This window comes from Solanum lycopersicum, chromosome 8 (assembly GCF_036512215.1).
Source record: "Solanum lycopersicum chromosome 8, SLM_r2.1".
In the NCBI taxonomy this organism is placed as follows: Eukaryota; Viridiplantae; Streptophyta; class Magnoliopsida; order Solanales; family Solanaceae; genus Solanum; species Solanum lycopersicum.
In genome coordinates, this window is record NC_090807.1 from 3,511,541 (window position 1) to 3,535,620 (window position 24,080).

The window sequence follows — 24,080 nt, forward strand, 5'->3', positions numbered from 1 at the left end:
AGTTACAATCATGAAATTTTTACTTCCACAAGTGAAACTTCATATCAAATATGTTGGGGTTTGTGGAATTGAAACTTCAAGCTAACTTCTTATTTATTGAAGTTGAAATGTGATCAATTTTACCTGATGGTTGATGTAGTAAAGGAATTTACCTCATATATATGTAGTTATATACTCAATTATTCAAAAACTAATACAAACTCATTATTGTTGAGAACCAAGATAGGATTCTTGAATTGGTTTGTGCAATAACATAATCTAGTTACATAATGCAATGTGTTCAGAAATAGCATTCCCATGTATTACAGGGTCTGATCCAGTTTTGAATAAAACAATCTTATATTTGTTTGAGTGTGCTATGTACAACACTAAAACAAAAAAACATAAAAAGAGGAAGTTTAGTTAGAAAAAAAAAGGTGCTATTTTTAAGCATTGCAAGTTCATTTAGCATCCTTGTACATGGTGTCAATCACGTCCTGCACAAAGTTGAATCAAATCAGAAAAGAACATGTACACAAAAACAGCTTATGAAATGTATTTTCGTAATGTGAATTTCATAAACTGAGTGCACACAGAATGATATACCAATAACATAATCACATTTATGCCTCAGGACTAAACAGGTTATGATCGTCTATATGGATCCTCGCTAGGTTAAGTCTTTCTAGACAAATTCCTTCTAAATATAACCAAGAAAATTAAGAACAATCTTGGGCATTGTGGATTATTGATCATGCTATGAACTAAATAACCAATATTTATGCTCATAAACATGAACTAGTCTTTGAGTAGTCCACGAGAAGACGAGGACCTAGGGTCTAACTCAACTTCAAAAGTTAGTTCACATGGTGAGGAATGCCCAAAACCGAGAAAATCACCTGTTCTCTCAACCACTGAGGTACATTTTAACAGTAGATGTCAACAACAGACTAAAGAACACAAGATCATTGGTCATATGTCTACTCCTCTTGTATCCATTAAAATAATATTGTTAGCTAGGCGAAGAAGCATGCAACATACTGCTTTCCCCGTAATAGACAATATAATAGTAGTTAAATAAGAGGAAGACAAAAGAGAAAATGGATTGGATGTGGACCAAGAACACCAAAAACTAAGCTTTAGTCCCCAACAAGTTGGAGTTGTCTTGATAAAGGACCTATCTTGATCAAAGAGAATTTACCTTGTAGTATTTAAGCAATTGTGGTCTTTTCTTCTTAAATGTTGGAGTCAGGAGGTCACGTTCCATGTCAAATGGAACTGGATCAAGGTGTAGAGCTTTTATGAACTCAAATCCCTTCAGCTGCAAAGAAAATAAGTCATGTTAGCAAAACATAAAATTATGAAAAACAGTCACGGAGGCCGAAGAGAAACTAACCTTCTTTTCTTTTCCAACTTTTGTGAGCTCCCCTAATATGTGCTCTTTCACCTTTGAATTTTCACAGAGGGAATTAAAATCCCCTGAGAGGCTATTCTGTTTGGCCCATTTTTCAACCTGTTGTTTACTTGGATTAACAACAGCAACAAGGAAAGACTCAAAGCTGCTCCCATATACCCATACCTGAAGCCAATCAAGAAGAAAAAACTGAGAATTAGAGTGTAAAGTGGATATAACTGTGTTACTACTAGACCATATTATCTAATCCTAGAGAACCAATAATGCAGCTAGCGCTGTTCAGAGCCAATCGACCCTTCAAAAGTTTGTCAACCAAGATGAGATGCAGCATGAGCTGAAGAGGCTCAACAAATTCGACTAACTAGAGAAGATGAAGGCTTCTATCTCTATAGAACATTCAAATAATAAACAGGTTTACCGATATGCTCTATTCTTTATAAAATATCCGTTGTATTATGCCCAAAAACATTCTATCAAACATTTATAGTGAGCACGGCTAACCATGAACAGAGTGAAGGTTGGCCCAAAATTACATATGCATTCCATCTCATTATTACAAAATTAATTAAACATTAAAGAATGAGATTTTGAAATGAATAATGCTTCTTTGTTTTAAAAGCATAGTGTTCACACAGATAGATCATAGGCAGTGAACACAGCAGATGGAAAATTTCTACCTTATTTGTTCAGAAAGTAAATTGCACTCATGAAGTCACCAAGTTACTATAGTTAAGAGGCCAATGCACCTAATTGGGATTGCTTACCGATTCAATAACAGGATTATTGCCAAATACATTCTCCAAATTTTCGACTGCAACATATTCTCCTTGTGATAGCTTGAAAATATTCTTCATGCGATCAATTATCTTCAAGCTACCATTTGGTTGCCACTCACCAATATCCCCTGACAAGATTTTTGGAGACAAGTTCAATAAAAAATTTTAACAAGTGGGACAGTTATCAGTTCAAGCAATTTCTTTTTCCAGAAAAACCTGTATGGAACCATCCATCAATCAAGACTTCTTTTGTCAGATCCTCACGCTTGTAATAACCAGAAAACAGAGTGTCTCCCCTCACACATATTTCTCCACGTGGTGTGCTTGAAAGAGCATCATATTCCATTTCAGGAACGGACACCAAGCACACATCCACATTGGGCACCGGAGGACCAACCGTACCAAGCATATCAAACTGGTTAGGTAGTGATACAAATGTACCAGCACATGTTTCAGTAAGACCTAAAAGTAAAATGCTGAACCGTCAGCTTTGGCAAGAACACGCACTAGCAAATAATCAGGAACAGCAATCCAATTACTTAGGCAATATAAAGCAACCAAAGAATTTCTCATCCATATTTTAAAAATCTAAAATAAAATTACAGTATAGACATAAAATGACAGCTAAATGTATACGTATCACAATAATTTAATCCAAAGTTGCTTATTATGTTCAAAAACGGTTTGCAAGATGAGTTATGTTCTTATGTCCAAATCTTAGCAACAAATGACTTCTCTAACCAGGACCATAAATCTACTTGGCAACCAATAACACTTCATTATTGCTTCAGAAAGTTTTGAGATTCAAACTGCACATACTACAAAGAAAACTATCAAATATAAAGTTACCCTTTTCTCACAAAAAATAAAAAAGAAAACTGCCAAATATTGACTTAGAACTTTTCAAAAAGTCTATCCAACCATATACCTTAAGTAATTTACTTAAAATTGTTTGTCACATCGAATGGTTATAAACACCATTTAAATTATTTCCTCGACTTTACAGAGGGAGTTAAATTTTATCTTATATCTTTCAAAACTGGGTCTAGTCAGCCCACATGGAATGAACCCAAGACCACCCAATGTCCAACACACGTTATTCGTGCAAAACATAAAAGCCAACAATTTCTCAATACTGACAAAAGTATGCATCAAATTTCAGCTAAGTTAACATTATGCTAACAGATGAGTGCAGAGGAAATTTGAGAGGAAAGTTTAAGTTTTATATCCTAGGGAAACTAACATCACTTATTTTAATTTTCAATTGAACATAACATGTTGGGTCTACGGAGAGATGATGCCAAATTCATTTATTAATACCATCTATGGTAATAAATGTAGGCTTAGAGAAGTCTCTGGTCAGTTATGTTGCTCGGACTCTTCATAATTGTCAATGGGTGCATATTAAATTCTCTATAAGTAGTGTTGTTTTGGAGAATCCTACACAGGTGCGGCATCAAAAGTGAAGAGTCATTGCAACATGGTCAAAACTGAGAATGAACTCATAACTTCTGCCAAGTCCCAGTACTTGCCAAATGTCAATAAATTACTCCTCATAGAATAGAAGCTACAGAAATGCCAAATCTCAGAACAATTCAAGCAGAAAGCTTAAATTACCATGCTAGATCTCTTTCTGTAAAACTACAATAAAAGCTTTTCTGCTGGATAGTTTAAAAGGTTACTTCAGCTATAGTAAACACTTGGACAGAACAACTACTGGTGTCACTTATGACTAGATTATAAACCATGAGAATAATCACATCCTTTTACAAAAAATAAAAAAGCAAATAGCTTGTTGATCTTTTTTGGGATGGAGTAAGACAATAAGTTTAACACCATAGATGGAATTGATGTGAGGATTTGAATAAAATACCATATCCCTGAAGAACATGAGCACATGCTACAACTCGCAGAAAAGCTTCTACATGAGAAGAGAGGGGTGCTGCTCCAGATAATATAAGACGTACTTTTCCTCCTAGACCATCTCTTACCTAAGAAATCAGCAAAAAGCAACCAAAGTTTCATATTTAGTGGTACGACAGGAAGCAAATTTAGAAGATGTATTAGCTGCTGCAAGAGTATCGACACCACCTTACTAAAAACAACTTTGTCAGATATTGGAGATGCTTCGTGATATTTACACCCATCCTTCAAATATTGAAGTTTTCTGCGGAATTAAAAATGTAGGTAAGGTAAAGGCTCCAAAAGAAAATGCCTCAAATGAGTTCCAGTATTCATATTAAACCAAAAACTGGGACCGAATTTCTTCTCAAATATACAGAATGCAACCAATTGCACTTCTATGGAAAACCAATTCAAAAATGAAAAAGCTTGTATTGACTCACAGAACTAATCTCTACATTTAGAAGTAGCACAGAAAGTGCTAGAATTGTATAAGAGTACAGGTATAAATTTAACAATGTGAAACACATATATTATGCCAGACAAGTAAAATAGTATTTCCAAAAATCAAAAGGGACCACCATCAGATGCATCTTTTTCCAACCATAGATACAGTGCCTTCCCTGGCAACAGATCATCATTAAGACAACTGAAGCACTTCAAAGCTCAAACACCGAGTTCAAAATACTGATGTTTGCATTGACCAAAAAAATTGTCATATCTTTGAGAAATATGGAACAGAACTTACCGAGCATATGCAATATTGAACAACGTGCTTCTTAGCCGACCCCCTGAAGAAATTTTCTGTTGCAAACCTGAGAATGCTTGTGGCAATTAGTCAAATGACCAAGAATTTTAAGACTCAAGGTGCACAAAGTCAAAAGCATACTGAGAGAAAGAAGCAAATTCCACAGAGAACAACAGTAAATCCCACATCTTATTGTCTCTAACAGAAGATGATTGTATCCTTATTATTGCGTGAATAACCTTATCTAAAAGTTTAAACAGTTAGATAAAATAAGATTGTTATGTGCTTATTATATAACTACATACACTTCATTGAGTGGGGATCTGATTCTTTTTCTCAAGTCTAGCACATTGAAATTATGGTGGTGTGGCAGTGACTCAAGCTTAGGACATCGGTTTGTTCTGATTTATATTCAGATCTGAGGGAACAAGAATGGAGTGAATTGGCTTGTACCAGGCAAAATAATTTATAGAAAGTACATGTTTCCATAGGTGTAAAATTACTAAAGAAAAATGCACTTCATATTTATGTGTTACAGTGTTACTTCTACTTGTACTAAAACCCTGAAATAGTGTCTCAATAATTCAAGCTTTTGGTAGACACCGTAGTTTCATTAATTATTCGATATTGTCTGTAAATAGCACACGCCATGAGACTTAAGCATTTATAATGTGGGTTAGCTCATCCATAATTGGAATAAACAAGTGCCAGCTTAAAGAAAATAGCTAATAAACCACGCCCATGGAAAACTCCTTAGTATCTGCTACCACTGTTTCCATACTTGTGATGGTTCCTTCTTATCCGTCGGAATCTAGGTACTATTTCTCCACTCGTGGCATCTTTCAGCTCCTTAATGTGACAGTGAATAGTTTGTATTACTTTGTAAGCCATAATACACCAACTTCTGCAAGATAATTCCAAACCTCTACAAGAGTTACTATCTGGAGCACAAGTGTTACTAAGATTCATATTTTTCATGACATCCTTCATTTCCATAAGCATAATCTACAACATAGCTTAAGTTTATGTCTTGTGCTAATGTGTGGAGATCTGTTAAGTTGTAGAAAGAACATCTAAGGATATGGCTTATTGGTCAATAAAGTTGGCGCAAGCCCTTGAACCAAAGTTTAAATCCTAGTAGAGGAGAAAGGCATTAGGTGATCTTTTCGCATCTGTCTAAATACTTCTGTTGACGGAGGTTGCATGTATCCACTGACATAGTCGAGGTGCGCAAAATGTGGCTCAGACATGATTGTTATATAGAGAAAAAAACTCTTCTATTATTAATTTAATGTCTACACACTTCCTGCGTAAGTCACATCTATAGTACATGGGTACTCCAGTAGAACACAGATTTTCATTAGAAAAAGAGGTCAACATTAGTGATTGGATGGAAAAGTTTGAAACTTTATATGAATCAATTGTACGGGAGGGTAAGATATTACCTGAATATATTCTGTCTAATACCCGAGGTACCGCACAGAAGACAGTTGGTTTCAGCTCTCCAAGGTCTTCAGTTAGTAATTTGACATCCTGCAAACATGATAAGAAATGCATAAGATAAGCTCTTACAACATTTCATGAAAGATTTGGAAATCTTACCCCTCGCCAAAATCCTATTGAGGCGCCATGTCTAATGAAACATTCTTCAATCGCCCGATCAAAGATATGTGCCAAGGGGAGATATGAGAGATATACATCACTCATTGTCAGCTGCAATACAAAGGTTAGATAAAACTTAAAGACATTTTTTTAAGCAAAAGTAAAACTCTCAGTATGCTTTACCAAAACACATGCAATTAAAAAAGAAGATATATCTCACCGCCTCATTTACACTCTCAAGAAACCGCTTCACTCCAGCTATAAGAGTAACAATGCTATTATTTGAGATCATCACACCCTTGGGTTCTCCGGTTGTTCCACTGGTATACATTATTGTACAGATATCAGTCTTCTCCTTCAGTGGAAGATCATACTGATTTTTGCTTCCCTGCACATATTGAGAAGTGTGATGTTAGCTTAAAGAATAATCAAGGTTATATAAGTATGTGATGTCCAAAAAAAATGTAGGGGAGTGGTGCATCAATCATTATATTCCCAGTGAATGAACTTCTTGTTGCCTAAAAAGTTTTAAGAAAAACAATCATTTCTTTGTCCATAGTTTGTGTCTAAGCCCCCTACTCATTTATTGAACAAATTCTCTATATAGGCCAACCATATGGCAGTACTAGGAAGTGTGGAACTAGACTTCAACCCAGAACCTGTGCCTTAGTAATAACATACTCTCTCTATTTCAGTTTATCTCTCTATTTCAGTTTATTTGTCTTGCTTTTCCTTTTTCCTTTTTAGTCTGTTTCAAAAAGAATCCCAGTTTCTATATTTAATTACTCTTTACCCCCAATATCTAACCCGACATATTTAAGGCCACAACATTCAAAAGACATTTTGGTACATTGCATTAAGACCACAAGATTCAAAAATCTTCTTTATTTTCTAGACTTTGTACTGCGTCGAATGAAGAAAAACAAATTGAAACAGAAGGAGTAATTAATTTCCTATCCTCCAACTCATAGGGGACTATTTCTTCACATATTTTTCTATGATCCAGTGCACAGCCAAACATGAATATTTTGATAGTAAATGAAATTGATGAGTCAACTGGATGACTAACAAGCATGCACAAACAAAAATCACCCAAACTTCTTGGTGAAATTTCTGCAGAAACTTGAAAAGATAATGATGAGAAGGGGAACCCGCAGCCACCTACCCTTTGGGTGCGCACAGGGTATAAAACCCGCTCCTTGCAATAACTCGTAAACCACATAGGAGAGGTAACCCGCACCAGGCAAGCCGGTGCGATGAGCTCGACCCAGAAGGCAAACCCTTTGCTTTCGCTGGCAAGGGGTTCGAACTCAAGACCTCCAACATGGAAGTCCCAAGCTCAAACCGTTGGGCCACCCTGAAGGGTTCTTCAGAAGCATGAAAATTGTGAAGCTAGAACCTGATATCTAACTAGCTTTTCATAAGTCCCTAGTCTTATCCGATTAATAGAAGCATAATTCACCAGTTGGAAGGAACGCAGAAAAACAAATTGAACATAGAATAAGAGATCATCCAGAGCAAGTGTTATACCAAGGCAATCTGAATGAACCATAAGAGGTCCTAAACTAATGTTTGAGTCTCCCAACCAAGCAACATCCTTTGACTTCATCTCAAGCAGAACCTTCCTGAAGTGATCAACTAACCTATTGAAAGAAAATCTAGACTAGTTTTTGATTTAACACATTTACCTTGCTGTCAAGGCGATTGCCGAAACTGCACATCTTCAAAACAGAGCAGAAGGATTTGATATGTTGATATTCAGAAAGACCGAGATTAGGAAAACCATCATGCATGAATACTGATAACATTACTATGAAAGTCAGGGGAAGGAAAAGTTCAATTTTACTGCCAGCTAGTCTATATAGGTTCTTCTTAGCAGGTCATTTAATAAAAGTGTTAAACTTACTACAATTTCACCAAACTATTGGAAACAACAGACCAAGAATAATTATCAATTACATAAGTAGCCCCACATCTAATAATAGAAACATCAAGAATAAATGTGGAGAAGAATTTGGAGGTCAATTCTGGGAGAAGGAAAACATACCAAAACTGAAATGATGAAATACTAAACAAAATCGTGTAAATTGGAATCAGTCGCAAGTCAACATGTAAATCTATTTGCACTAGCTTCCTTTTCCTTTTCCTCAGGATCCAAAGATCTTGATTTCCCCTTTTTGCCCCGAGTTAGAAGTCACATGCAGATTACTACACACTACTGGTAACCCTTAAACAGCCATTAGAGAAATCTGAACAGAAAGATAAAAGTTGAAAAGAGAACTCTTACTACTTGCAGAAACTCATCCCAGGAATAAAGAGACACTCCAAACTTTTCGATCTCCTCCTTTTGTTGAGGAGTCACTTCCCCAAAACTCACAACCGCTGTTGACAAAGAACAGGAAACAATTGCCATTAACATGAGGAATTTCATACTTCCGGAAAAAAAAAAAAGTCGACTTACTCTTCAAGTACTTTGCAGCATTTGGAAATGTTTTCAAAAGCTGAAAAGGCATAAAAGACAATTCTAGTAAAAATCACACCCCTGAATGTTCAAGAACATAGCTCCAAATTTAACACTAGTAAACTTCTTAACGAACAATCTCTTGGAAAGTTGTTTTTGAAATTTCTCTTGTCAATTATCCAATTTATTGGAACATATTTTTCTAAAATTTATACTAATCAAAAGTTCTAAAAATATAATGTCCAAGTCTAAAACATTTACACATTTTTAGAACAGAATAGAAGTTCAAACACATGATACACTTGATATATCAATGAGACCTGAGTAGAAAGTCATGTATAACTAGAATGGAGATCAACATGCTTAATGAATCCCGAACATGATGTTTGAGAAGTTTATCTAATATGTCTATTAAAAGTTAACTCCTGAAATGCATACCTCGGGAACTTTTTTCTCCTCAACAAAAGCAATTGCAACTTCTGCATGGGAAATGATAAATTCCACTGCACCAGCACCTGAAGACATATAAAGATAGTTATTGAATATTAGTTATTTCATTGGCATGAGAATCCTTCTTCTAAGAAAGAAACTGAATATAAAAAGGCATATGACTGGTAAATGAGATAGCCTCTTGATAGTCAAACTCCACCATCATGCATCACATTACAATGAGCCTAGGACATTTCTATTATTTTTAAGAGTACCACTAGGATAACAAATTCTATCACAAGGAGAGCCTGGAACCACTATTCGCACAAAGGAAAATGCGTACCCAAGGTGTCGTACAGAGGGACACAGTAAAGTCCATGAGCATTGCATGCCTGCATTAATAAGTTGCTATCAGAGACAATAAGAATTGCAGACGATGTCTTATTTCTAACATCTGTACAAGCAAACAATAGATATTATAAACAGAAACAAATAGAGAGTGAGAAGCGAAGATAGGATCACAAATATATGAAACCCAGATAAACTGAAAGTGAACTTGGAAATAAGAGCAGTGAGAGAGGGTTTATTTTTCCTTCTCGGGTAGTTTAAATTGAATTGGACTTGTACAAATATATCATACTTTATTTAAAGAAATCAACTGACATCCCTATTGTGGCAGAAATTTCAAGCAATTTAATAATATAGATGTACTGGTGTAGTCCAGAGATCTGTTTCTTTGTTTCATAGAACAAAAAGTCATCCTTGTTATGGCAGAATACTGATATTTTTAGAGCATGAAGGGAAAGCATGGAAACAAAGAGGACTGACATAGTTTAAAAGATGTGTGATAGAAATTAACAAATTGAGGGATCCAGAATCCAGATTGATTAATAAAAAAGTATTACCAAAAGGAAGCATGAAATAATCCACAAGTTGAAGTAGGTACACAACTCGTAAAAAATCTGAAGGGAGGAAAAGTGGAAACCGTTAATGAGTCCCAAACCTTTGTTCTTATCCAAGTATTTAGTAATGCTTAAAACTGGTGTTTATTCATGTCAATTAAGATCTCTGGTTGAATAACTTATAAAAAAGTTAAGACAAGTGATCATTCAAATGAGCTTAGTATTAAGGAAAGAGAGGAAAATGGATGTGACATTCAGCTTTCAAAAATTTATCACTAGCATCTTCAAAAATTGTAAAGATAGCTAGAAAGAGAAACTGATAAGTAGACATCCAATCCAAACATTATCATGCTATGAGTAAATATATCCATGTCATCGGGCAACTCGAGCTGTGCCAATATATGTGACAAGAAAAATCACACTAATAGAATTTCCTTGTCATAGATACTTGATCTCAATGGAGACCAGACAATTAACAAAAAAAAAACATAACAAATAACATGAAACACTCCAGACATACACAAATTAAGCAACAGAAACGAGCAATACCTCCATGCTGATAATCCACTCAGCACAATTGGCACCGAAAATACCACATTTCCCTCCCTAACATAAGATATCAAATAAACAGGAGGTAAGCCACTAATTGAAATGAATACTCAAGGGGGATATATCAACATGTAAAACTAAAAAAATAAACGAAGGACAAATAGACACATGAATTACAAAAAGGATAAGAAAAACATACCTCAATGATGGGAAAAATGAACAGCCAAGGAGGATGATAATCCACATTTAAACATGGAACTAAACTTATGTACCAAAGTGCTGAAAAAGTGCATTAGAAGATGCCTACCATTTCTTGAGAGCATTAGTAGACCTTCGAGTAAGGGGCACATTGATTTTTAATTGGCTCCTAGTCCTATTAGAACTAGGCAATAAACAAAAAGCTAAATTCCACTAGCTACACTGCTACGGTATTCAATGATTAAACTTTATCATTAGCATTGTTCACTTGTCAGCCAAATTATCAGCATAATACCATATAGAGATGAGTACTTACTTTTTCTACACCACAATTTCGGATGGAGTTCCCTACTTTTATGACAATGTCATACACTTCTTTGTAAGTCTTCCACACATACTTCCCAGGCTGAAGATAAGAGAAACAAATGCAAAAATCAGCAGTTGAATCAGAAAACAGAATCCTTCTCGAAGTTGAAATTAATGCATAAGACTTGAGTAAAATATACCTTCCCATCCACAATCTTACGGTGGCCAAGCATTCGGTTGTTTGGATATTTCTCCACTGACAAACTATGACATGGACAAGAAAACATCTTTAAGTTCTAATATTAGAAAGTAAATTTTTGTAAGCATCATCATCAACTAAAAGTAACATTAACAACGACGCTACATCATGCCAAGGCTAATGCAAGTTCAGTACAATGACAAGATTTTGGATGAGCTTTTATTCTGAATAAAAGAGTATTATATAAATAAAGCTCAATTTCACTGAAGAAAGAGTAGAAGGCGTTCCATAACTCTGAGCAGCCTCTCTGGAAACCACACAATTAAAAGTATCATAAGCAGAGTTTTGTTAAGGGTTTTCTTGGAAACTGGCAAATAATATCTGAGATTAACAGAGTAGTCATTGTGTGCATGTAAAGTTGCATAGATAGAATGACAATGACTTCATTGATACATGTTTTCTGGTAACATGAACTCAGTGATAATTCTGGTTAAAAAGTATCCAACACGTATGTCTTATAGAGTAATGTTTAAGGCAGTATGATGTATTTGATGTGTCAACTGCAACTTCCCTCCACATTTGCCATTTAGTGTTGGAAAGCAAGTTTTTTGCGAACATAATTAACAGCCAAAGGGCGGAGATAGCAGCTTTTACTTGAATAAAGGAGGTCTAAAGATTTTGCAATAAGGAAAAAGAAAATGTCAAAATCAACCTGGGAACTACACATTACTCATCAAAAATACAAAAAGACTACACCTTTATTGTAAAACTAAAACAAAAAGTTCAGACATAGTATTCCCTTTTGTCTCAATATATAAGACACTCTTTGATGTTAAGATGTCTGAAATGTTCCACACCATTGTGTTAAATTTTTCTTATCATATTAGCTTTTTAACTATTACTGTAATATTTCACTCCACTATTATAAAGATACATATATAGGAGTCAAAACAACAGCTTAGGCTCCATATGAGACAAAGGGAAAACCTTATCTTACAAAAATTAGTAAAAGTGAAGATTTTGCAATACTCATTACATATATATAAAAGCTAAAAGACTACACTTTTTCTCTTTGCTAACTCATCCAATAAATACAAAGGCAAATATTAAAATCAGATCAGTCAAATTGAAATCCACCAAAAGTTAGCCGACCCGAACACTACAGTTATTTCGAAAAGAAATAAATCCACATGCAATTTAGTCAAAAGAAATTGCGGTAACTCAAAAATAATTCTTTTCCAAAAATGTATTTCCTCGATTAAATAATCTGATTTTCACCTTCTAAAAATCTTACCGGAAAATATCCCAACAGCTGTTTAAGCCTTCAATCGGCGGTGGAAAACCGTCTTTCGCGAATTTACTCCGATAAACCGGTCCGACTGACGGCTTTCCATCTTTCGCTGGCTTCGCCGGCTCCACTTCGATGATGAATTTCTCCGCCATCTCCGATTCCTCTGTATTTCAAAAATCGCACAAATCGTCAATATAAATACATTTTCACGTTCGATTTTCACCGAATCGAGTGGGAAAAAAAAGGTGCAATTTTCGTACAAATCACCAATATTTTGTAGCTTTTCACGTTTAATTTCGCCAAATCGAGTGATTAATTAGTGCAATTTAGATGAACAGATTAAATCTTAATACATAATTTTGATGAATTTTGAGAACAGAATTACGAGTCTTACGGAGAAATTTTCAGTGTTCTATGCGCAATATATAACTCTGTATATTATTATATAGAAAATATAAGAATATTCCTCCATGCAGTGCAAACTATTTTGACGTACCAAACCATTATATAAAAAGTCGAATTCGATGCACTAACTCTCCCGTTATATGTAATTTTTTAACAAATTATACTATATCAAGGTTTATTATATATATTTTTATCTTTTTATATATTTTTACGTTAGGAATTTGAATAATCAAATTTTGTACGTAGTCTTATTTTCTATTCTTACATAAAGGTTATTAATTTATGCTTCGAACATGTGACCTTTTATATACATCATGTTTATTTGTTTTATGAAATTTCTCATATTAAAATTATTTATTATATGCAATCTTATTTTTTACATTTTTACATGAAGTTGTTTTTATAGTTCGAATATGTGATCTCGTACCAAGCTCTTATATTTAAGGCATGTACTCATATCATATAATATGATTAGTTACGACTATAACTTTGAACATTAGAATCAAATTGCTAATACTTTTATATATAAAGATATTTTACATTATACTCGTAATAAATTAAGTATGTTAAAGATAATCAAATATAGAGTTAATAACAATATATTACATAGATATTTAATATTATTAACTCTATATTTGATTCAATTTCAGTTTCACTTTATGTATTTTTAAAATTAAATGTTTACATATTTTATATCATGAAAGTTCTACATTTACACCATCTATTAGGTAATATCACTAAGAAAACATAAATAATTATTTTCAATCTATTCCTGTAGGAGGTGTAAACGAAAAAAATTTGTAATTTAAAAGTATGTACATTATTTTAAATTGTAGCAGGTATATTCGAAATTGAGTCATATATAAGGACATTTAGTTTAATAAATTACGTATTTAAAAGCGATCAAGAGTACTGTTAAATTGTGACTTAATGATCAATTAAGTAAATCGAAAGCCGTAAGGTCCCAAGTTCAATTTGAATTCCATCCAAAGCAATGATTTTTCGTCAGTTTCAAGTATTAGTAGATAGAGTTATTCAGTATATGTATTAGCATGAATAACACGTACCTTCAAGTATTAGTAGATAGAGTTATTCAGTATATGTATTAGCATGAATAACACGTACCACGCACAAGCTGATCCAAATACCATGCTCATAAAGAAACCTTACATTCAAAATACAACTTACTTACACATCGAGAACTTGGAAATTATAACATTGTTCTCCTTTCTCTTCGAGTTCCAATACGAAATTCTAACGATCTTCAAGACAGTGAAAATCCTAACTCTGCAAAAGGAAAAAAACTAAAAAATGGAGTTGTTTATTACAGCAACTATGCATCTTGTGCTGTAGTACATATTCTTGTCATCATTACAAATTTTTTGTGAGTAAACAACATTTGTAGAATGCCTATATTCATATGAAAACTGAAACAAAACAAAAAAAGAATACTATGTTTCTGATGGTGTATCTATATGAATCTCTACAATTCTCAAGAATCATGAATTTTGTGGAGAAAATGAGCTTCTGCAACAATTATCTTGACTAATATAACTTTTAATTGCGTATACGCGCCATCAATAACCAATAACTAGCGATCTGCTTGACCAATTTTTCACTTTCAATAATGCGTGTTCATCGCCTCTTCTTGTTGTTCTTTCTTCTTTTTACCTGTTTCTCCAAGGTTGCGATCCTTTGACCAAGAACAGAGTGTGATGACGATGATGATGATGACGATGATAAACCTTGACTTGTAGGTTCTGATGCCACAGCAGACGATGATTGCATGTGCTGTTGTTCTGCTATTTGTTTATGTGCTGCAGCATATTTCTTGAGAGTTTCGAAAAATGGGAGTGCTGGCTTTTGTTCAGATTTAGGAGTGACAGGTATTATAGGAACGCCAAGAAACTTCTTAACCGCGGGTCTTTTAACCACTGACAAACAAGAAGGCACAAGATTATAAGTGAAACATGTTTACCGGGAGACGAATGCCTATGCAGGAAATAAACCAAAATATACTAACATAATCCATATGAGAGTGAAAATAGATTTGAGGTCATCCAATAGCAGAATACTGCCTGCAATGAAACAAGTGCATCCTTAACGTTAATGGTCTTGATTCATCAACATATCGATATGACAAATGAAAGAATAAACCAAGAAAGAACTAAAATCAATTCCAAACACGAAGCACATAACATTTACAAGGATAATGTGGCACATAAAGAATTATCAAACAAACATGACAGCTCGCACGCACCCAAAAAAACACATTCTAAAGAGAAGTGAAAAGAGCTAGCACGCACATGAAAGCTCATACAAGGGACGAGACCTACATGAACTCAATAAATACATCTAAATGGACGAGAACAAAATAAAATAAAAATTAACAAACATATGGTTTTAAAGTTTTTCTTAGGGGACTACCTATCTGAAAGAAATACCAAATCTTAGACAGGCTTTTTCTTAAGATAACAACTCCAAGGATAAAATGATGATTTCTTGATGAAACCGTGCCTATTGACAACCTCAAGTGAAGTCCATTGAGGCTCTAATAGCAACATCTGCATTTGGCTAATCAAATCGACAATGTCATTCACGAAAATGCAACAGCACATCAGAATAACATCTATGCTTGAACTTATGAGCAAGAGGTGCTTTAATGTTGTTGACAATCCAGTTGCATCTTGCATGCTCATAAGACTAAAACCGTATTTTATTATAAAGCATACCTGAGCACATGCAAGCAATTTCCTAAGGATAAATTTCACTAGGTCACGAAGACAAAATTGCGATGATAAAATAGATCATGGATGAGACTAAGAGAAAGTAACACCCTTGGCCGGGTGGCATGTATGAAATGGATAAAAATACGTCAGCAACAGGATAAAAGGAATAAGAGTTGGGATCACAATTTGTGACACGATACATAAACCAACTACAAACATGAGTGCTGCGACTAAATAGGCATGGATTGAGAAAGGCGAATTGTCTAGGTGTTCAATAATTAGTTTTCATGTCTGTAATGTGACTAATAATTATTGGGCACCCATGTTTGTAACTTGACTAATAATGTGGTAAAAAGAACCAAATGCATATTGGTAAGGCTCAGAAAAGAATCGCAGACCACCGAGGAAAAAAAGAATAAAGGGAAGAAAGCTATTTTATTCATCTAGATTTCCTTCATCAAACGGTCCATTAATCTTCAGTAAAGGAATTGCATCGCCACCCAATTCATATATCACATTTAATTAATCTAAAAGGCAAACAGCTGATGAGAGATCGTCCACAAGGCTCTATTAAAATTTTCATCACTAAATGTATGCTGCCACTCTTTTCTTATGCTGGGTAGTTATAGAAGAAATGTTCAGGGATATACTCAACAATCAAAAACAAAAGATAATGCATGTTCTCAATCAGGACACCAGGAAAAAAATAAAGAAAAAAGTAATGGTTGGACACGGGGAATATGAATTGAAAGCATATCTATGTACTTCTGATGTAAAGTTCTACCTCAGATTACTCAAAACGTAGGGAAATAGGATTGATACATGATAAAATCATTATACATGAGTTGGTTTGGATTATTCACCTTGGGAAAACCAGCAGTAAATGGGATAGTTAGTGCAGCAAAGGCCCGTGAGACATTTTTTATGGTTTTAGCTGAAGGATTTCCTTCCAGTCCTTCTTGAGCATTGCACTGAGAAAGAATAAAATCCGGTTAACAAAAATGGCCAGAAATTACATTTTATGAAGATATCTCGATAAAGGCAGTAAGATTTGTTAACGACTAGTAAAGAACTGAGCTTGATATCAATATAAACAAAATAACAAATCTTTATGCACTTTAATCCCAAAAAATAAATCAAATGCGGAATTTGAGGGAGACATGCAAGCAAGCAATATAATCGAGACATTACACCAGAGTCAGATTTAAAGGTGATAGAAAGCAGGCATTGTGGACCTAGAATAAAAAGGAAACCAGTGCCAAAACACCAGGAAGCATCTAATCATTACATCACACATGAGCTTAAAATATTATCTCCATGTTGATGCATGATTGCATTCAAGACTAACAAGCAATGTCCAGCCAAGTAGCATGATTTAACAAGAGAAACTAAGATCAATATGATGCAATAACATAAGTAATCTAAGATTGCTAAGAGCTTGAGGTCAAAGCTCAAATTGCATAGAATTAGTCTCTAAATTTACAATCGTTTCAATTAATCTCTTTAGGAAAATTTACCCTAGCGGCCTAGCCGGTATTCCCCGGTTTGAATTATTAACCAAATCTCTACTCTCTCGTAAGAAATAAAAATAAAAAGAGGAAGTTCTCTATACATCCTAAACTGTAAACAGCATCACCAAACTTCTGCAATCATCCAGAATAATGCTCCATTAGAGAACAGGAAAAGGTATAGTCAATGAAGGCACCATAAAGTAATGCACTGAAAAAAAAAAGGGACAACTCACCTCCACCGTTATCCAGAAAGTCAATGCCGTCAAAACTGGGAAGATGTACATACTATCTGTAACAGTTAAATCAGTAAACCATAATACTCCCCCCTGCTTGAAAGAAGGGACTTTTTCTACCATGTTTGAAATCTGCATTTTAAGGTGATAAATGAAGTCAGTGATGATAATGGTTGGGAGGGAAATAGACAGCAGAAAGGGGATAATCTTACAGCCATAAAGAAACTGACAAAGACTGGCCCTTGTATTAAAATTCCTTTTAAGGGAGTGAAGGGTGTAACTCCATGTCTGAAAGAATGTCATAGATTTCATAAGTCAATAATCATATGAAATAATCAACTTAAACCATCACTTCTATACAAGTAGTATTATCATCATTTATAAAATCATGGCAGGTGCTAGAAAAAGCCAGTGGCAAACCCAGAATTTTCAAGTCACGGTTGCTCAACTGTCTTTAATGTAGAGTTGTGTACTTCTTGAGATTGGGTGCTTTAACCCAAAATTTTATGTTATTACTCCCTCGGTCACCAATTTATGTGAAAGTGTTTGACTGGCACAAGGTTCAAGAAAGAAAGGAAGGTTTTTGAAATTTGTGGTCTAAAATAAGCCATATATATTTGGGTAGCTATAAATCATCTCATTAAGGGTAAAATTGAGAGTTAAAAATTAAATTATTACTAAATATAGAAAGGTGTCATTTTTTGGGGGACTGAGTAAAAAGAAAAGAGTGTCCCAAAAATTGGGACAGGGGGAGTACTTATTTCCAATATAAAAATCAAGTGTTTGGGTTTTATACAAACAAGCACCCAATAGAACATCTAAGGAGGCAATAGAAACCAGGAAAGGCCAACTCCACAAGTAGGGTAAATGTCTGAAGGATCATCAGCATTAAACTTCTAAGAATTAGGAAGTCCCTACATGATTAAAAAATGGAATGGATACCCAAAAAGCCCATTTATATCTTTAGAAGTGTTGATTAATGACCTGAATACCAGTCTCAATTGAACTTTTATTCATTTTTGTCAGCCCCTCTTTAGAGTCCTGTTGGTGCAAATTGCAATTTATGATCCTTTAAGAGAAGTAATTAAGATGATCTACTCAAACTATTTGCATGTCGAATCTACATGTATCAGGACACCCATTTAGAAGTTCAACTGTAGTTGAATGCAAAACAAATGTTAGAAGAAGAGGAAAAATGTACTCGGTAATTAAAAAGTTAACCACAAAAGTAAATTTGCATAGTCTTTACGGTAGAAAAGAAAAAAAGAGGATTTGTGGGTATGCCTTCATATGAGAAGCTAGTAATGTTTTATCAGCTACACCAGATGCAACTTAAACAAGTCATACAATAGTCGCGGCATCATTAACTAAAAAGTTGCTTACTCCTTCATAGCTGCCTGCATTCTTTGTTGACCTTCAGCCACAGCTGCTGGAGCCATACCCTTGTAACAATGTAAAAAGTTCAATAAGGCAATTCTGGCATGCTAGCTAATTAGAAGGAAAATGTCATGAGAGGTAGAAAACCAAATCAGTATGGACGCGTTGATATATTGGCTAATTCAGAAAAATATACATCTATTTGTAGTTAGTAAATAAGAGATGATAATAACGAGAGGGTCTACCAAAATGAACCAAAGAAAAGAATCATATTAAAACCTACCCTACTTTGCATCTCTTCGTTAATTTCATCCAGTTTTGGCTTCAGAATCTGCAGAAAACATGCTTGTTAGTAAAATAAATGGATGGACAGTGAATTCCAGCCGAAAAAAGTGAAAATGAATAGCCAAGAAAATTGAAATTCGAGAAGATAATAGACCATGATATATTAATGGAAATAACTATAGTTCTTTAAAGGAAGATTTGATTCAGATGAACAAATAGTTGGTTAATTCAATATTTTAACAAAGTGAATCGAAGTTCACAAGTGAATTTCAGATAGCAGGTCTCACATCAAATAAAGAGAAGGATTGTGATAAGTTGATGACCAACTTAAAATAGTCGAACTTTTGAGTATCTACTGAGCTAAGATAAGGGAACCCAATCATCACTGTCTGTTTCAGATTACAGAGAAGCATAACACCTTACTCCTCAGACTTTGCAAAGATACTTTTCATTATGCAAAACAAGTGTATGCCGAATAAAACCAGTTAACCAAATAACTTGTGAAATGCCTCAAGTACCATTCATATCCCTCCAATAAATGCTATAATAAAATTTTTTATATGACCATGAAGGTAATAATGCTTGTTTTATGCAACTTACAACTGGAAAGCACATGTCATATGTTTGTACTTGCAGTTAGCAGTTCCTACTAATGAACAGCTAACACTAAAATACGAAGACACTTGAAGTTTGATTGAGGACTGCAAAGAATTCTGTTACAGCAAATTAAAAATGGGTTTTATTTCATCAACTATCTAGTATCTAGTATCTACAAGGCACTATGCTGTCTTCACTTTGTTTTTTGATAGGTTACAACTTATGACAGTATTTTAAATGCAGGGATACTATCATGTATCTCACTCAAAGTTCATAGGCTCGTAGCTAGGACTCCTATCCTACTTATAAGCAATAGTCTCAATACAGCTGCTTCACAATTATATTTAGGAACACAAAAGATCAAGAACAACTAAAAAAGAATCTACAACAGGGCAAAAATGGAAGCCCTCATATTAGGGTTTGCAAATGTTCTTATGCCCAATCAAGAAAGTTGGAAATCAATTGGACGCATCTTTTGTTGCGAACAATTTTAAGGTATATGAGGTGAGCAAAAAGCCTTTCCCCTGATCCTGGTATTAATTCAAAAAGAGCATTTATCCATCACCTACTTCATTTGCTGAGCTTCCTCTTTTTCTAAGACAATACCTTTGCCACCGGCCCACCACTCAACTTAAATTTCTGACTTCACTTTCTACTTTCTTTCCTGAAACTTTAAGATAAACCAGTGTCCTAAATGGGCCTTAAGATCCTATTCGACGGTCACCAGTGCATTAAAATGGTTACCAGAAACTGCCTTGACAAGTTAATAAATAAACAAAGAGACACGTGAAAAATAAACTTGGAAAGGCTCCTCGAGCTTCTGAAATGCCTTGCAATCCTTGAAGGTTTGGAAAGAATTGACAGGAGTGCTTAAGCAAGACAAAGATTAAGATGCATTACAGAGAAACTTACCGCAAATTTTGTAGTAGCCTTGAGCTGATTAATCATCAATGGTAGAGTTATACATCGAATAACAATAGTTGTAGCGATAATTGATGCCCACCTAGAGAAAATTCAAATTTCCAAAACAAAGTGGTCAGTCATTACATATAGCACAAGTTGATTTCAACTTGTCAATGTTATATTAAAACAACAAACTGTGTATGTTAAGGTTTCCTAAGGCATTTCAGATGAAATATTTCTTCCATCCGTTGAAATTCTAAGAAAAACTCTCATAAACCAAAATTAAAAGCACCCTAAAGTTACAACAAGAAAAGAGAGAGCTTCAACGTAAGTAATTAGATTCATAAACCTTTTTCTTTGCGACGGGAAAGACTTCAGGAACATGCTTCCTTTCCCTCATTAATCCAAAAAAAATGGGAATGAGTTGTCTATGGATCAAGGGTGTGTTCGATATGGAGAAAATATTTTCCATGATTAGTAGGTACCATAATTAGTATCAAAATTTTAAAAGAACACCTTGTCTAAACAAGTTACTTTAAAATGAGAAAAATGACTTCATGGTTAAAGCAGGAAAAACAAATTCCATGAGTGGCATCTCATTCTTCCCCCCATCCTCCAACACACCCTATCCCACTCCAACCCCCGAGAGCCCCCACCTTACACTTCTACACCCTACCCTCACCTTTATAGCATTAGCCTAAATTTTATATAAATATTTTTGGGACAATATTTTGTACTTACTTACCAAATACCAGAAAATAAGTAAGAAAACGTTTTCTTTCGTACCAAATACACCTCAAACTATCCCTCGAATTTATTGAACCTGGAATAACTATACCACTATCTTTCCTCTACAGTATTACATCAATTGAAAGAAGCAATATCGTGCAAAACGTACCAATCAAACCCAGTAAAAATATGAACATAATCGATCAAATACTGCAATGCCTTCACCGGCAAATACGAGTCCGCAGCAGCATTTGCCACCTCATTCACTGCTGGAACTTGAGAAGCTACTGCTTCAACAGCCTTATCAGCCAGCTCAGCAACTTCACTGATGTACTCTATCTTCTCTGCTCCTCCACCAACACTACTAGACATACTCCTGGTAAACATAGACCCCGAATTCATCGGAATCATGAGGCGTGAAGGGAAAAATCTCCGATTTTGAAATAGGTTTTTAGAGCCATTAAAACTGTTAATTTCACTTCTGGCATAACGGGGTTGAAAAAAACTGGAAACTCTTGGATTTTCACAACTGGGTAAGTCGTGGGTTTTACGATCATCATCATGGGTGTAAGAAATTGCTGGAGTAGCTCCTTTTTGCTGATAAAGAAACTTAGCTCTTGTTGTTAAGCTTCGCCGATAAGCCATTTGATTTGCTTCCTTCAAAATATGAACTTTTTTAGCTGAAAAATTAGTAATTCAAACACCAAAGACTACAACAACAACAGCATACCCAGTACAATCAGTGGTAGAGACAGACTTTCACAAGAGGCATTTAAAATATGAAGAAGTAAACATACAAAAAGTCAAAGGGGTTTCAATATCTACTAGATATACATAAAAAATCACTTCAACCATGTACAAACAGTAAAGAAAACACTGCAAATGAACACCTTGACCCGCCCCCGAGTATAATCCCACTGCTACATAGACCTTACCCCTACTTTATGAAGGTAAAATGGTTGTTTCCGATAGACTATTGGCTCAAGAAAGACTAAACCTTTATACAATCATGAGGCACAGAAAAATACAAAATGATTAAAGAATACCAAAACAACACTATTTGAATCCAGTGATACTCAACTATTAATTCAAACACCAAAGACTACCTACGACAACAACATACCCATTATAATCCCACAAGTGGAGTCCGGAAAGGTAGTGTAGCGTGTACACAGTTTTATGATATACAATTAAGGAGTTAGAGATAGATTTAGCATTCCGGAAAGTAGTTAACTCTGTTAGTCAGCTGCAGTGAAACCAGTTAGGCAATTATAACTAATTTCTGTTAGATTAGTGAATCAATAGCTGTACATTTCAGTCATCCAATTACTATATAACTTGTAATCAACTCATTGTACAATCATATATGAAACAGTAATTCAATCGTCGACTTTCTTCTCTCTTAATTCTTCTTCTTCGACTATCTTCTCGAGGTTACTTTTGAAACAGTAATTCAATCCTCGATTTCATTGAGAATTCCTGCAATCGAGTAACATCTTACCCCTACCTTACGAAGGTAAAGGGGATGTTTCTGATATACCTTCAGCTCTACAAAGACTAAACAACCTTTATAACCGACACACAGGAAAAAAAATGAAACATACCAAAATTACACTATATACTCAAAATAGTAATTTGAACACCAAAGACTACTACTACAACAACATACCCATTATAATCCCAGGGTGTACACAGCCTAACCCCTACCTCTAAAAGGTAAAAAGAGGTTATTTTTAATAGACCCTCCACTCAAGAAAGACTAAACCTTTACAATCATTCAGCAATTATGAGGCACAAAAAATACAAAATAACTGAAGAACACCAAAGTAATACAATTCAGATTCAGTTTAAACTCAAAATTCAAGATCCCCATTTGGGGGAAAATTAAAAAAAAAAAATCAACTTGTGATTCCACTGATTGAAATTGGCCATGGATACAAATTTAATAATACAATAGAAGAAGAGTACTAAAGATTGAGAACTTACAGTTAAATGTTATAGTTGGAGTTGGATCCAACAAGCAACTGAAACAGGGGAAGAAGGTTTAGGCATGGGGTTTAAGGTTTATTGCTATGAATTAATTTAAAAAGAGAAAATGACAAAAATGGTCCCTTAAGTTTGAGGTAGCCTGAAAATAGTTCTTTTAAGTATTGACTAAACAATTTTGGTCCTTTAAAATTTAATAAAAGTTAATAAATTTAGTCCTTGACAAAACTTCATTTGTTAGTTTGATATCAACGATACAAAAAAAAATTAAAAATCATACGTACCAGAAGAGTCATATCAAATACTAGAATATGCTTATTAAAGAGAAAATTACTTTTTTTTAATGTTTATATAACAAACGATAAGAACTGAAATGAAATTGAAGTTATTATTCGAGGTCAAATTAGCTTTACAGTAATATTTATGTTGGATGGATAGATTAGTGTTTACCTCCTCTTCAAATATATTTTCAATAATATGATATTTTTCTTAAAAAGCAAAAATCGTATTACCTTACTTATTATGGAGATCGTTCGCATTGTAATACTATATCTCTTCATAGTTGTAAA

At 34.4% G+C, this 24,080-nt stretch overlaps 2 protein-coding genes across 7 annotated transcripts; both read right to left on the reverse strand.

The window, feature by feature from the left end:
• Positions 1-223: 223 nt before the first annotated feature.
• On the reverse strand, positions 224-13,248 carry LOC101259176 (long chain acyl-CoA synthetase 4-like). 4 transcript variants are annotated; one of them, XM_010326338.4, is made up of 20 exons: positions 13,151-13,248; positions 12,760-12,919; positions 11,467-11,530; positions 11,277-11,366; positions 10,763-10,819; positions 9,655-9,703; positions 9,321-9,397; positions 8,883-8,922; positions 8,709-8,803; positions 6,642-6,809; positions 6,422-6,532; positions 6,265-6,352; positions 4,820-4,886; positions 4,261-4,336; positions 4,043-4,160; positions 2,386-2,631; positions 2,158-2,297; positions 1,376-1,558; positions 1,181-1,300; positions 224-476 (listed from the first exon to the last, which is right to left on the reverse strand). In XM_010326338.4, exons 2-20 carry the CDS (start codon positions 12,906-12,908, stop codon positions 441-443), a joined length of 1,974 nt encoding a protein of 657 aa, XP_010324640.1. In that variant the 5' UTR covers positions 12,909-12,919; positions 13,151-13,248; the 3' UTR covers positions 224-440. The 4 variants fall into 4 exon arrangements, with proteins under 4 accessions (XP_010324640.1, XP_010324641.1, XP_004244632.1 ...); XM_010326339.3 differs by having other exon boundaries at positions 13,024-13,165; XM_004244584.5 differs by having other exon boundaries at positions 13,017-13,157.
• Positions 13,249-14,297: 1,049 nt separating this feature from the next.
• LOC101259463 (mitochondrial inner membrane protein OXA1-like) lies at positions 14,298-23,631 on the reverse strand. Of its 3 annotated transcripts, none has more exons than XM_004244585.5 (10): positions 23,512-23,631; positions 21,695-22,182; positions 20,806-20,896; positions 19,295-19,342; positions 19,018-19,076; positions 17,847-17,922; positions 17,635-17,766; positions 16,754-16,861; positions 15,185-15,239; positions 14,298-15,095 (listed from the first exon to the last, which is right to left on the reverse strand). In XM_004244585.5, exons 2-10 carry the CDS (start codon positions 22,168-22,170, stop codon positions 14,797-14,799), a joined length of 1,344 nt encoding a protein of 447 aa, XP_004244633.1. In that variant the 5' UTR covers positions 22,171-22,182; positions 23,512-23,631; the 3' UTR covers positions 14,298-14,796. The 3 variants fall into 3 exon arrangements, with proteins under 3 accessions (XP_004244633.1, XP_010324644.1, XP_069143865.1); XM_010326342.4 differs by having other exon boundaries at positions 21,695-22,178; positions 23,512-23,609; XM_069287764.1 differs by having other exon boundaries at positions 21,695-22,196; positions 23,512-23,553.
• Positions 23,632-24,080: the final 449 nt, after the last annotated feature.